Raw genomic sequence first — 12398 nt, forward strand, 5'->3', positions numbered from 1 at the left:
TTTTAATATCTCTCTGAGCAAGAGCTAAAGTAGCTCCTAAGAAGAGTGTTATTGTACCTACTAAAGAAATGAAAGTCATTATCAAAGGTAGAGATATGAAAAGAGGGAGAAGGCGAGCTAGAAGAAAAATCCCCGCAGCAACCATAGTTGCTGCGTGTATAAGAGCCGAAATGGGAGTGGGTCCCTCCATTGCATCGGGTAACCATACGTGAAGAGGGAATTGTGCGGATTTCGCAACTGCCCCAAGGAATAATAAAAAAGCACATAAAGTAGTAAGTAAAGAGGTCGTCCCATTATTAGGAATCCAGTTATTAGCTGTTTGGAACAAATCCCTAAATTCTAAACTACCTGTTATCCAAAAAAAACCTAAAATTCCTAATAAAAGACCAAAATCACCTATACGATTAGTTACAAAAGCTTTTTGACAAGCGCTCGCTGCGATTGGTCGTGTAAACCAAAAGCCTATCAATAAATAGGAACACATTCCCACAAGTTCCCAAAAAAAATAAATTTGTATCAAATTTGAACTAGTAACCAATCCCAACATGGAAATATTGAAAAAACTTATATAAATAAAAAATCTCAAATATCCTTCATCATGAGACATATAACCATCACTATAAATAAGAACCAGGATTCCTACAGTAGTAATTAGCATTAACATAATCGAAGTAAGCGGGTCAATCAAGTATCCAAATTCTAAGGAAAAATCATTATTGATGGTCCAAGACCATAGATATTGATAGATAGAACTTCCATTTATTTGTTGAATAGACAATTGAACTGAGAATACCATAGCTATACTTAAGAGTAAAACACTAGGAAAAGCCCATATGCGACGAAAATTTTTTGTTGCGATCGGAATAAGAAAAAGGCCAAACCCCATTGACAGAATAACTGGAAGTGGGAGAAGAGGGATTACCCAAGCATATTGATATGTATGTTCCATAAGAAAAGAAATTACAATTTTTACTTGAAATTTTTACTTCAATTTTTTATAAAAAAATTGTTTCTGATTCACCAAACCTATTCTTATCTCTTTCTGAAGGAATAAATAATAAGTAAAAAAAATAAGAAAAAATACTGGAATTCTTAATTTTTGAAAATTTATATCATTGAAATAATCCAAAATTAAGAATGGGTTTAGTTGGTTAAATTCAAAAAAAAGTTAATCAACTAACTTCGTTACCTAGTTATTATCTAAATAAGGATATTTATGAAAAAAAAAGTGGAATCATTTAACTTTCTATTCATTTTTCTATTTCTTTAAAACAAAGATGAAGCAGCTCTCTTGTTTAGAGAACTAAAATCATAATTACTATAATTACCTAAGTTTTATAATGTCTTGTTTAAGAGACTCAGTATTTTTTGTTTTTTAATTCGAATTCCATTATGGAATACCATTCTTAACTTAATTAACTAAATTAAATATTTGCATTTTCCGTTCTTTTTACCCCCTCGTCTTATATGGGGGATAGACTTCCGTACCGTATATCTATATATGGAGTATCCTTGATATATAAATATATAGATAAATAGATTTAAATGGAAAACCTTTCTATATATTCTATATTATTAAAACAAAGTTTAAAATATATACGGAAAAAGTGCTAACAAATTCTTGTCTTATCTGCATTAGACAAAATGAAGTAAAAAATAATTCAGAATTTAAATATCTTTCAGTATATAAGTATAAATACTAAGAAGAAATACTAAGAAAAAGAAGAAAGAAGGATTGATTTGTGGCAATAGATGTCTTTCACATACAACTAGAAAAAAGTAATTTCCTTTTTGAATGGCAGTTCCAAAAAAACGTACTTCAATGTCAAAAAAGCGTATTCGCAAAAATATTTGGAAAAATAAGACTTATTTTTCCATAGTACAATCTTATTGTTTAGCAAAATCAAGATCATTTTCCAGCGGTAACGAGCATCCAAAACCAAAGGGTTTTTCTGGGAAACAAACAAACAAATAATCTGGTTTTGGAATAATCTGAATTGACCTATCAAAAAACAATTCCAATTATTTAATATGAATAATTTGGATTAATTAATGAATGTACTTTTATGTGTCGAATTCCTCGGTACAATATTCTTAGAACAAACCCGTCCGATATATAGAATAATAGTTTTTGGTATACTGTGTGCTAAGTATTCTTTTCCTATCAATGAACTTTTCATAAAAGAATTCTCATAATAAAATATGAGAATTCTTTTATGAAAAGTGAAGTATTCTTGCAATAGGATTTAAAACTTCCACCTATCTTATCCAAAATCATTGCTTTAAGGTTGGTAAATCCTATTAATAAGAGCATAAAAGCTTTCATTCTATAAATTTGTCTAAAATAAAAAAGGGTTTCTATTTAATGATGAAATTAAAATGCATAAATAGAAAAGAGTTTTTGGATTTTCTCCATTGTATCAAAAGAATTTAAAAAATGGAAACGAGAAACTAATTAAAAAAAAATTTCTTCTATATTCCAACTTAGAAAAAAGGAGTTCCAACTCTTTCAAGCAGTGTTTCTATTAGGCAAAGCAAGAGTTTATTGTAAAAAAAATCGCAATGATACTACCAAACGAAGTCTATTTAAATGAAGACTCTAATGTTCCTAAATTTTATGGACTTTCCCAATCTGGACGGTTCGTGAGATAATAACTATTATTCTTTTAAGTTACCTATTATTTGAAGTTAGCCGCCATGGTGAAATTGGTAGACACGCTGCTCTTAGGAAGCAGTGCTCAAGCATCTCGGTTCGAATCCGAGTGGCGGCACGAGGGAGTAGCAATTACTGTTGTACTCTGTTCTTTCTGGTACTTTGAGGATGGAACTTCCCTTTTTGCACTGCCGGCATGTGCGGAAGAACGAGTAAGCTGGAACTTGCAGAAGTACTCAGTACAACTCCTTGCTCTTGAAAGCTGCCTCCCACAATTTCTTGACCGAACATATATCCATTACGCAAAGTGAAAAATGAAAAATGGCAAATTTACTATCCCTCAAAAAAAAGTGAAAAATGAGAAATTTACTAAATGATGTTATTTCAAAACGAGAAGGAAGGCCTAGGAGATTGACGCTGATATCATTGGGCGGCCACGATTCAGCCCAGAAGAAGATGGGCCGAAAACATGCCGCGGGCCCAGGGTATTTTACACAGCTTCCACAGCCCAGAAGAAAGAAGTTCCGCCCTTGACGCTAGGCCTCTTCTACGGTAGACCACACGACAGGGCTGTCTGCGTGCCGGCGACGAGATCGTTGGCGGCGGCTGTCTAGCAGCGGTACGTCGCCATCGAAGAACCTAAAGAGGTAATGCTAAATCAGCATATCTCGTTGCGGGATATTCAAAGATAGTTTGCTCTGGCAGATTTATTTGGCGGCCGGCGTCGTCCTCTCCGTCTAAATTTGCACATCGTTTTGCTCCCTAGGGTTTTGATTTAGTTCCAGATCCATTGGGCGGGGTGGGATGGATGGTTACTGGTGATTATCTCTTAGGACAACTCAGTTACCACCTTTTGTTGCTTACTGATGGTTATCTCTTAGGACAGGTGACTATGTTTGTGACAGTGTGCGATTTTTAATGGGGCTGGAAAGAATGGAGAATAATACTGTCATTCTAATTAATTCGTTAGGAGAGAGTAACTATTATAAGAACTGCCTAAGATGGACAGAACTTTCTAGATAACTCGTGCCTGGATTGTGTTATGTAAGGTGTATCTTGACACTTTGACAGTACAAAATCAAGCCTTGACCAATGACTAATCCTCATAATGTGTCGATTATATGTTACACCAAATTGGTATTATTTGGAATCACTTTTCTCGTGATTGCAGTTTCGTAACCATTAGCAAATAGTATCATACAAGAAGTTTGCAGTACAAGTGACAGACAAAATATGCTCTCCGTTCTTTTGAAAGCAAACGTGCCCTGCATTTTGAAATGGAGGGAATACTAAATTAGTGATTTTTTCCCACATAGCGTTGGAGCACTTCTAGTCAGCTAATTATGGATTAAACTCACGTATTCTTGATGTTCTGATATTGCCTAATCCAGGTTACTGTGATTCAATTTACAATAATGCGAAATACCTTTATGTTATTCTTATTCACAAGAATCTGTTCATTTATTTTCCTGAAACAGAATCTTCCCAAGTAACATGGCAACATGCCGACAATCATGGTCAGACATACCATCAGAGCTTGCAGGCCTGGTCCTTCTCCGCCTCCCTGCCCACTCTGACCGCACCCGTTTCGCAGCTGTATGCCGCGATTGGTGCATCTCCGCAAAGCAGCAACACCTGCCCCCGCCTTTGCCATGGTTCATGCTCCCCAGAGGCACCTTCTTCAGCTTACCCCACAGCGAATCCTTCCAGATCCCCAACGGTGCTGAATTCCACAGCTCCTGCGGCGAGTGGCTTGTCTTCGCAGATGAGTACACCTGCTCCTTGGTAAACACCATCACAAAGGTCACCTTGGCTCTCCCTGACCTGGATGCCTTTGGCCCCATCGATGAGCCTGATGAAGTTATCAATGGTGATGGTGACAGCATACCCCAGACATTGCTGGACCTGAATGTAGCCATGTCAATACATAAGGTAATCGTGTGCTCGGTGTTCCTCATTGCTGCCATCATTGTTGTTGGGAGACTCCGCACTCTGGCATTGTGCCGTCCCGGAGGTAAACTATGGTTCATAAGTGCGCTCGGCGGCAGCAGGCTCGTTCAAGACATAATTCTCCATGATGGTAAGCTGTACATGGTTGATCAACCGAGGAGCCTTTACGCCATCGATGTCGGAGAGGACACTGACAGCAGCAAGCTGATCATTGCATGGATTGAACGCATCATCGTTGGCCCTATCTTGCCCTTCACGTCATACGTGGGTAACGGTGGTACATATGACCAATACCTGGTTGAATCTCATGGAGCCCTGCTTATGGTCTGCAAAACAATCTCTAGTCTGTTAACTACGAACTGTGGGAGGTCCAGGATCAGGGTGGTGCAGATCAGATTTCATGTGTTCAAGGCAAACATGCAGCTGTTGCGGTGGCTAGAGATAAGGAGCTTGGGGGATGACCAGGCACTCTTCGTTGGGCCAAGATGCTCCAAGTCTGTCTGCGTGTCTCAGTACAAGGTGAAGGGTAACTCTATCTTCTTCCTGGATGATGGCCGCTGCAGCTGGTACTGGAAGGATGCGCCGAGTTCTTAGGCCATGTACGACATGAGCGATGGAATGCTCCACTTGCCATTTCTCATTGGATCATGCATGGGCAAGGAAGCGCCGGCGACATGGCATTTCCCTCCAGGCTCGGATGGTTCTTTTCCTGTCACTTGCAGATCAGACCAGTAGCTTGCAAACAACATAGTGGTTGATGATCGGTGAATCGTTGTCAAACAGTAACAGATGTCCCCATATGTTGTGTTTCAACTTTCAAGATGTCATTTGGATCTAAATTGTGTTTATCCTGGGGCAAATTGTGTCAAGCTGCTACTTCAAAGAATGGTTGTTCTACTGGGCTCTTCTGGCCTCATCTAGGAATTACTTCCTCCGTCCCATAATTCTTGTCGCTGTTTTAGTACAAATTTGAACTGAAACATCGACAAGAATTATGGGACGGAGGGAGTAATTAATATCTTGCTTTGTAGTCTCTGAGGAAGTTATAATCCCTGAGTTCACGGAGCTCAAGACATTTTGGACATGGACAGAGTCGCCGAAACTGAAACACAACTTCAACTGCGCATTTCTTTTTCTTTCCTTCATAAGACTGCATTTCTACCGCAAGATGTCTTGTTTCCATTGTTAGCTATTCAAGCACTAGAACAGAAAACAAGTAGTACTCTCTCCGTTCCTAATTATATGATGTTGCAGCTTTCTCACCAAGTTTATAGAAAAATATATACAGTACCAACATTTATAACTTTAAATTAGTTTTATTCAATCCGTCTTCGTAGCATACTTATTTGATGCACATAGTTACGTTTTTATATAAACTAGGTCAAACACAAAGAATTTTGACTTGAGACAAAGTTAGAACATTTTATATTTAAGAGCAGAGGTAGTAGCATTCCAATGCTTGCAGCGGTTGCAGGTTTGAGAGAATAACCAAGTTGGAACTTGCGGAAGCAGTGGTCATCACACAACGTGAAATTGAGAAATGCACTGAATGCTGGCGTTTCAAAACAAATATTAAGTATAGTAAAGTAAAACATATTCAGGGCCCATCGATCATGACAGAATGTTTCTCTTGCAGTCCAAAGGACCCTGACCATACAGGGCAATCTAATCTTCTTGATAAAGAACAAGAACCAGCAGCAAGTTAACTGAATCAACCAGCACTCAAGATCATCTGAGCAAGAACAAGTACATATTGCAGTGCCTCTTCAGCCTGCAAGTCTATGCATATTTACAATCACCTATATGGCTATACTAAGTTACCTAAACTAGTGGCAACAAATAACAAATTCTTGAGGCTGCGCCAACAAATTCAGAACTGAAATAATGATGATGTCCTGGCTTCATCGCTGAGCTTGAGCTCCTTCCACTCCTCCAACCACAGGCTGTAGCTTGACTGTGGCGCAAGGACGTCGATGGACACCTCCTTGCTCTCCACCAGCTCAGCAGCATAGTGCTCGAACTCTCTCAGGCTCTCTAGCTTTGTCGCTAGAGCCACCGCATCGTGACCGGCAGCAGCGCTTTCCGTCTGCTCCCTCGCGTCCTCCACCCTTGCCCAGAAGCATGGGTCCTGTGTCAGCCCCGCGTACTTGCTCCTTGTCCTACTCGCTGTGGTCGAGGTGTCGCTGGTGCAGCCAGTAAAGGTTCCCTTCCCCTTCCACCACTTGTCAAACAGCTCATACCTGTGGATTGTGGAGGCAATGTGGGTGTACACATGAGCTCTTTGAACTCAATAAATGATCTAGCATGGAAAATGATGGTAATGCTACTATTACCTTCTCTCGCGGCCATGAGTGATGTAGCTGCCTCTGGTCTTGTGGAGGTTGTTGCGGTGGTAGTCAGCAATGTCGAGCGGCTCGACGAGAAGCTGGTAGAAGCGGGCGGCATTGACCCACTTGGCGCGGCGATGGAAGTCGTGGGGGAGCTGACTAGTTTCAAGCATGGTGAGCACACCATCCCAGAACTGGCCCAGCTTGATGCGGTATATGTTGGCCTTGTGGAACTTCTTGGGCGACCTCCGCTGCTTGAACGCATCGTAGTACCCCGTGTCGCCATCAAACGATGCCTTGTACCACTCGATCTGCGCCCGGCATGGTGTGATCCGCCCAAGCCGCGTTGCAAGCCCCGCACAGTTCAGGCTTGGGCTGCGGCCAGCCCGCTTTGACGCCTTCAGCCAGTGCCGCACTGTCGTGGCCCCTGTCGCCTCACCGTCAATACCAGAGGCCTCCAGCGCGAGGGAGATACCAGCATCATAGTTGGAATTGGACACAGCTGCCAGCACGTCAACAGCACGCGGCCGCCTCTTGAGGACCAAGTGCTGTGGCATTTTCAGTACAAGGTCCCCATAGCAGGAGTGCGCGGCCTCCAAGGACTTCACGCTGCCTGACACGCACTTGGCAGCAAATGTAGCGTAGAGCATCTGGACTGCTGCGGTCAGGCCGTCGACGCATGCTGCACCGTCAGGCGAGCACAGCACGTAGGCCCCGAATGGACGGTAAGGGCTCCCGCCCCGCATCTCTGGGGCCGCGAGCTTCTGCTCCATGGCCACCACGCGAGAATGTGCCTGTATCAGTTGCTGCAGCGCCTCCTGCTCAGCATCCTCCACACTATTGGTCACAGTGCCCACATGGCGAGTGCACCCTGGCCACTGCTGCAGCTGCAGCCCAACGATGATGCGCACAGGAACAGCATCGAGGGGGCAGAAGAGGAGCCTCGGGACCACGTCATGCTGCGAGACAACATGACAGAAGTTGCCACCCCACCGCTCACGCAGGATGGCCCTGGAAAGGGCCTCGTTACCGAGTAGTGGGCTTCCGAATGTAACACACAGCACAGGAGGAGCCGTGGCGTATGCCGAGCTTGACGACGAGATGCAGAGGTAGTGGAGCGCTGCTAGAGTGGCGATGGCACCACCAAGGGAGTGGCCAGTGAACACCACCCCCTTGCCCCTAATCTGATTCAGCAGCATCTGCATTGTTATTAACTCAATGAAATTAGTAAAAGACCAATTTTGAATGCGGTAAAGCATTAAATAATGAACTAGGACAACCACTTTTGGGGCAAACTGCAGATAGCAGGTATACTACTTCCAGAGTTCCAGGAGAAAGATCAAGGAGAATATGAATATTCAGATATATTCTTTAATAAGAGTGCCACAGTTCTCATTTTTGATTGCATGAAAGATATTAGAAGAGAAAGTATAGGACCAGCTGGAAACAGGTGAAGGTGCATTACTGAACTTATCAAGAAATGCTGGGGTTTCTACTCCCCAAGTTATGTGAAGGGAGCAATTAAGGCCATATGCCTGGTGACCCAAGTAAAATGACAATTTAAGGATCATCTAAAAATTATAACCCAGTTCAGAAAAATTGTTTCTAAAGAGCACTGGAAGAGTTCCCATCAAAAGCAACCTCTGTTCTTGATGACACTAAACTAAGTACTTATTCCTCATCAGTCATCATTTCAGATTATACTCCATGAATGAGCAGTCCTTTATTCTCAGCATCTAAAGAGTAAGGAACAACATGGATTCCCATTCCCCACAGATGACCACTGAATTTTCCAAGTGCTCTAGATGCAGCCCTCATCCAGAAAACCCCATCCAGATTCCAGATCACGGAATTTCTTTTATCAAATCTAACATGAATTGAACTTTTTCATCACTTGATATGAAATTACCATATAATTCTCGTGAAATTCCTGCGTTCAAAAGAGAGCCACGTAGTATACTGCCAGACGCTCACAATCATGAAGTGCACTGCATTCTACATGCTTTATCATCATCTTTTGCCCGTGGGCCACACCAAATTCCTCAAATGCAAGTGACACCAAAAGAGCAATAGCATTATAGCAACACACTTGTTGGGCTCCAGTGCAATGTGCCACATAGTATGCTGAACTACCAGAGTTCCAAGAGAAAGATCAAGGAGAATATGAATATTCAGATATATTCATTAATAGGAGTGCCACAAATTCCATTTACAATGGTATGAAAGATATTGGAAGATAAAGTATAGGACCAGCTGAAAACAGGTGACGGTGCATTACTGAACATATCAACAAATGCTGGAGTTTCTACTCCGCAAGTTATGCAGAGGGAGAAATTAAGGTCATATGCCTGGCGACCAAGTAAAATGACAATTTAAGGCTCATCCACAAATTATAACCCTGTTTATGAAAATGTTTCTAAAGAGCATAGGAATAGTAACCATCAAAAGCAGCCTCTGGTCTTGATGACACTAAAGTACTTATTCCTCATCAGTCATCATTTCAGATCATACTCCATCAATGAGCAGTCCTTTATTCTCAGCATCTAAAGAGTATGGAACAACATGGATTCCCATTCCCCAGAGATGACCACTGAATTTTTCAAGTGCTCTAGATGCAGTCCTCATCTAGAACCCGGATTTTCCCCCCAAATAGAACATGAATTGAACTGTTTCATCACTTGATGTGAAATTCTCATGAAATTACTGCGGGCAAAATGAAGCCACATAGTATATTGCCAGCCCAGCCGCTCCCAATCATGAACTGCACTGCATTCTTCATGCTTTATCATTATCTGTTGCCCATGGGCCACACCAAATTCCTCAGAATGCAAGTGACAAAAAAGAGAGCAATAGTAACACAGTTGTTCGGGTCCAGCGCAATGTGCCATCTGTGTCGTACTTTTTGTTCGCACTGACATGAAATGGACAGGTGCAAAGCATCTCAACTGGCCACCAAGTCTGATAGAGATTGCAGCTTTGAGAAAAACTCATGGACACAAACTCTACGTCAAAGGCACCAAATAAAACACGCAAAAAAGATGTATTGAACTTCAGACAGCATACAAGAAATATAGAAAAAAGAGTAATCTCCTAAACACAAAAAAAATTGAAATAGGAAAAGAGGAACAAGAAGTCAATGGCAATACTCATATAGGCAACATTTAGAACAAATAGAAAGAGCATGTTCTTGTCTTTTATCCCACAAACGTAACTAAATTTATCGGCACAATCAAGCTGTTAAATTATTGCCGAGTTAAATGCCAAACAATTGACACTGTTAATAATTAAAGCAAGCGTATCTCTCTCATCTGCTAAGTCTGAACGCAAGGGCATACCAACCAACTAAAGACAGGCACATCAACATCACCATAACTTGGGCCCAAACAACCGAAAAGAAGGAAACAAAAATATCAGATCATCACGCCCAAAAATCACAAGACACATTTATTAAGCAGAGAAAAATAACGAGATAAACACGGGATTAAATGCTGATTGCTCAGATATTTTTCAGCTAACTGATTGACTAAGTTTACCTGGAATTCAGGGGAGCCGCAGAGCTTCAAGAAGCAACGCAGCGCCAGCGCCTGCACGGCAACCGGATCCCCGGCGGCGGCGTCCGGCTCGGCGGCGGCCAGCTGCGGGAAGGCCCGCGCCCCGGCCGCGTCGCCGGCGAGCCCTACCGGCGCGAAGACGTCGGCGCCGCTGGCCACCGCGGCGCCCGCCACCGACAGCGCCGCCTGCACCCCTGAGAACGCCACGTACACCGTGCCTCCGTCGTCCCCGCCACCGCCGCCGTACACGAACCCGGGGGAAGCGGCGCCCATGGCGGCGGCGGCGGCGCACCGGTCCCAAGCGCGCGCCAGCAGCGGCGAGGAGGCCAGCAGCGCGCCGAGGACATGGCTGGTCTCGAACCTTCAAATCGCACACGCATTTTCAGCCTCTCAATCTTCCCAACCCAAAAAATTCCTCTCTTTTTTTTGCCAAATTTGATGCGATCGAGACATCGAGCAAGCAAAGCAACCTTTTCGTGCAAGGGCGCGCGGCAAGAAGTATTTATATCTTTGAGAGGCTGCGGAAAGTTAAGGAAGAAGATCGGAGGAACTTACATGGAAATTTCTTCTGCGTCTTCCATGGCTGACGAGCTTCCTGGAAGGGGGCGCTAGAGAGAGGGGAGGAGGGGGGTTGAGGGTTAAGACAGAGGAAGAGATCAAGTTTAATTCTGTGGCTTTTCTAGTCTCTCTGTGTGTGTGTGTGGTGGGGGGGGTGGGGGGGGTACTCTAGCATTTTTTTTATTTGCACTCTGGTCAAATTTACTGTGGTTGATTTTGCATAAAGGGACTTCAAGAGTTTAGCTACTGATTCTGGTCCTTCAAGAACCTCTTGGGAAGTGATCAGTCTCCAGTTGGAGCATGCAAAATTTTGTCAATATTTGTGTTTCTAGGACATAGTTTCTGATTAATGAGTTTGTGTTGTGCTAGATTTATTCTATAGAGTAAAATATGCCACTGGTTCATGAACTCGGCAAAAATAAACATTTTAGTCCACGAACTCGAAAAACACATGCTTAAACCCCTAAACTGGGACTATTGTGTCATTTTAATCCAAAAACGGTTTGGCAATAAACACATCATGTGGCCGCCACGTCGGCTTCATGGTACATTTTAAAATCCACAAGCTTCAAAAGTCATTTTATCTCTCCTCATTTAATAACATGACACGTCATCAAATTACTTAGTTGGCACTTGTTTTACCACGTATATTACTCCCACTATGAGTAGTCTAATACATCTTAGATTTGTAATACTCATCTTTGAATTAAGTTCCAAAAAATCCAACTTAATTACATTGCTAACATGCGTCGAAGAGCTAGCACATACAGCAATTGACAATAGAAGGCTTCGCTTTTCAAGAAGTTATAGTGAATCTAGAAACATCCGCCACCAGGAAATTGCTAGTTTGATATGGGTCTATATTACTATTTAAAAAAAACTTCATAAATATAAATTATTTAAGCTAATAAATAAAAACTGCACCTAGAGAGTATTTAGATGCTTATCTTTGTAGATTTAATAAAATATAATTATTTGCAAATTGCATAAACAATTGAGATTGAAATCATCGAGGTACAAGTTGTCAATGATTTGTCTAGGTTATGCCTTTCGTCGATCTTGTTAATGGATGTCAAGGACGAGGGGAGTTGTGACCTCGAGGACAACATGGAAACAAGTTTATCTAGGTTAGGGACCTCCTAGAAATGGTAATCGCCTTACTTATCTTTGAATTTTATGCTCTCAAGAAAAAAAAACGAGGAGGTGAACCCTGGTGTTTGTGTTGTTTAGGTCATGTTTGTTTGAGCTTCTGCTTTAGCTTTTGGTGCTTATAACAATCTCAAAAGCACTTCTCCCGTTTACACATGAAGCTGAGAATCACCTCCGGTCGTGCTTCTCAGCTAGAAGCACCAAAAGCAC

At 42.2% G+C, this 12398-nt stretch overlaps 2 protein-coding genes and 1 non-coding gene across 4 annotated transcripts; 2 read left to right on the forward strand and 1 right to left on the reverse strand.

Annotated features, from left to right (window-relative positions):
• Nucleotides 1-2691: 2691 nt before the first annotated feature.
• On the forward strand, nt 2692-2771 carry TRNAL-UAG. The gene has a single exon. It is a non-coding gene; the product is annotated as a tRNA-Leu (tRNA).
• Nucleotides 2772-3174: 403 nt separating this feature from the next.
• Nucleotides 3175-5739, forward strand: LOC104584618 (probable F-box protein At1g44080). The gene is made up of 2 exons (XM_010239563.3): nt 3175-3300; nt 4132-5739. Exon 2 carries the CDS (start codon nt 4148-4150, stop codon nt 5195-5197), a length of 1050 nt encoding a protein of 349 aa, XP_010237865.1. The 5' UTR covers nt 3175-3300; nt 4132-4147; the 3' UTR covers nt 5198-5739.
• Nucleotides 5740-6161: 422 nt separating this feature from the next.
• Nucleotides 6162-11196, reverse strand: LOC100824537 (lipase-like PAD4). Of its 2 annotated transcripts, XM_003577700.4 has the most exons (4): nt 11037-11196; nt 10464-10842; nt 6937-8129; nt 6162-6843 (listed from the first exon to the last, which is right to left on the reverse strand). In XM_003577700.4, exons 1-4 carry the CDS (start codon nt 11060-11062, stop codon nt 6474-6476), a joined length of 1968 nt encoding a protein of 655 aa, XP_003577748.1. In that variant the 5' UTR covers nt 11063-11196; the 3' UTR covers nt 6162-6473. The 2 variants fall into 2 exon arrangements, with proteins under 2 accessions (XP_003577748.1, XP_024319224.1); XM_024463456.1 differs by lacking the exon at nt 11037-11196 and having other exon boundaries at nt 6937-9888; nt 10464-10590.
• Nucleotides 11197-12398: the final 1202 nt, after the last annotated feature.

This window comes from Brachypodium distachyon, chromosome 4 (genome assembly GCF_000005505.3).
Source record: "Brachypodium distachyon strain Bd21 chromosome 4, Brachypodium_distachyon_v3.0, whole genome shotgun sequence".
NCBI classification, from domain to species: Eukaryota; Viridiplantae; Streptophyta; class Magnoliopsida; order Poales; family Poaceae; genus Brachypodium; species Brachypodium distachyon.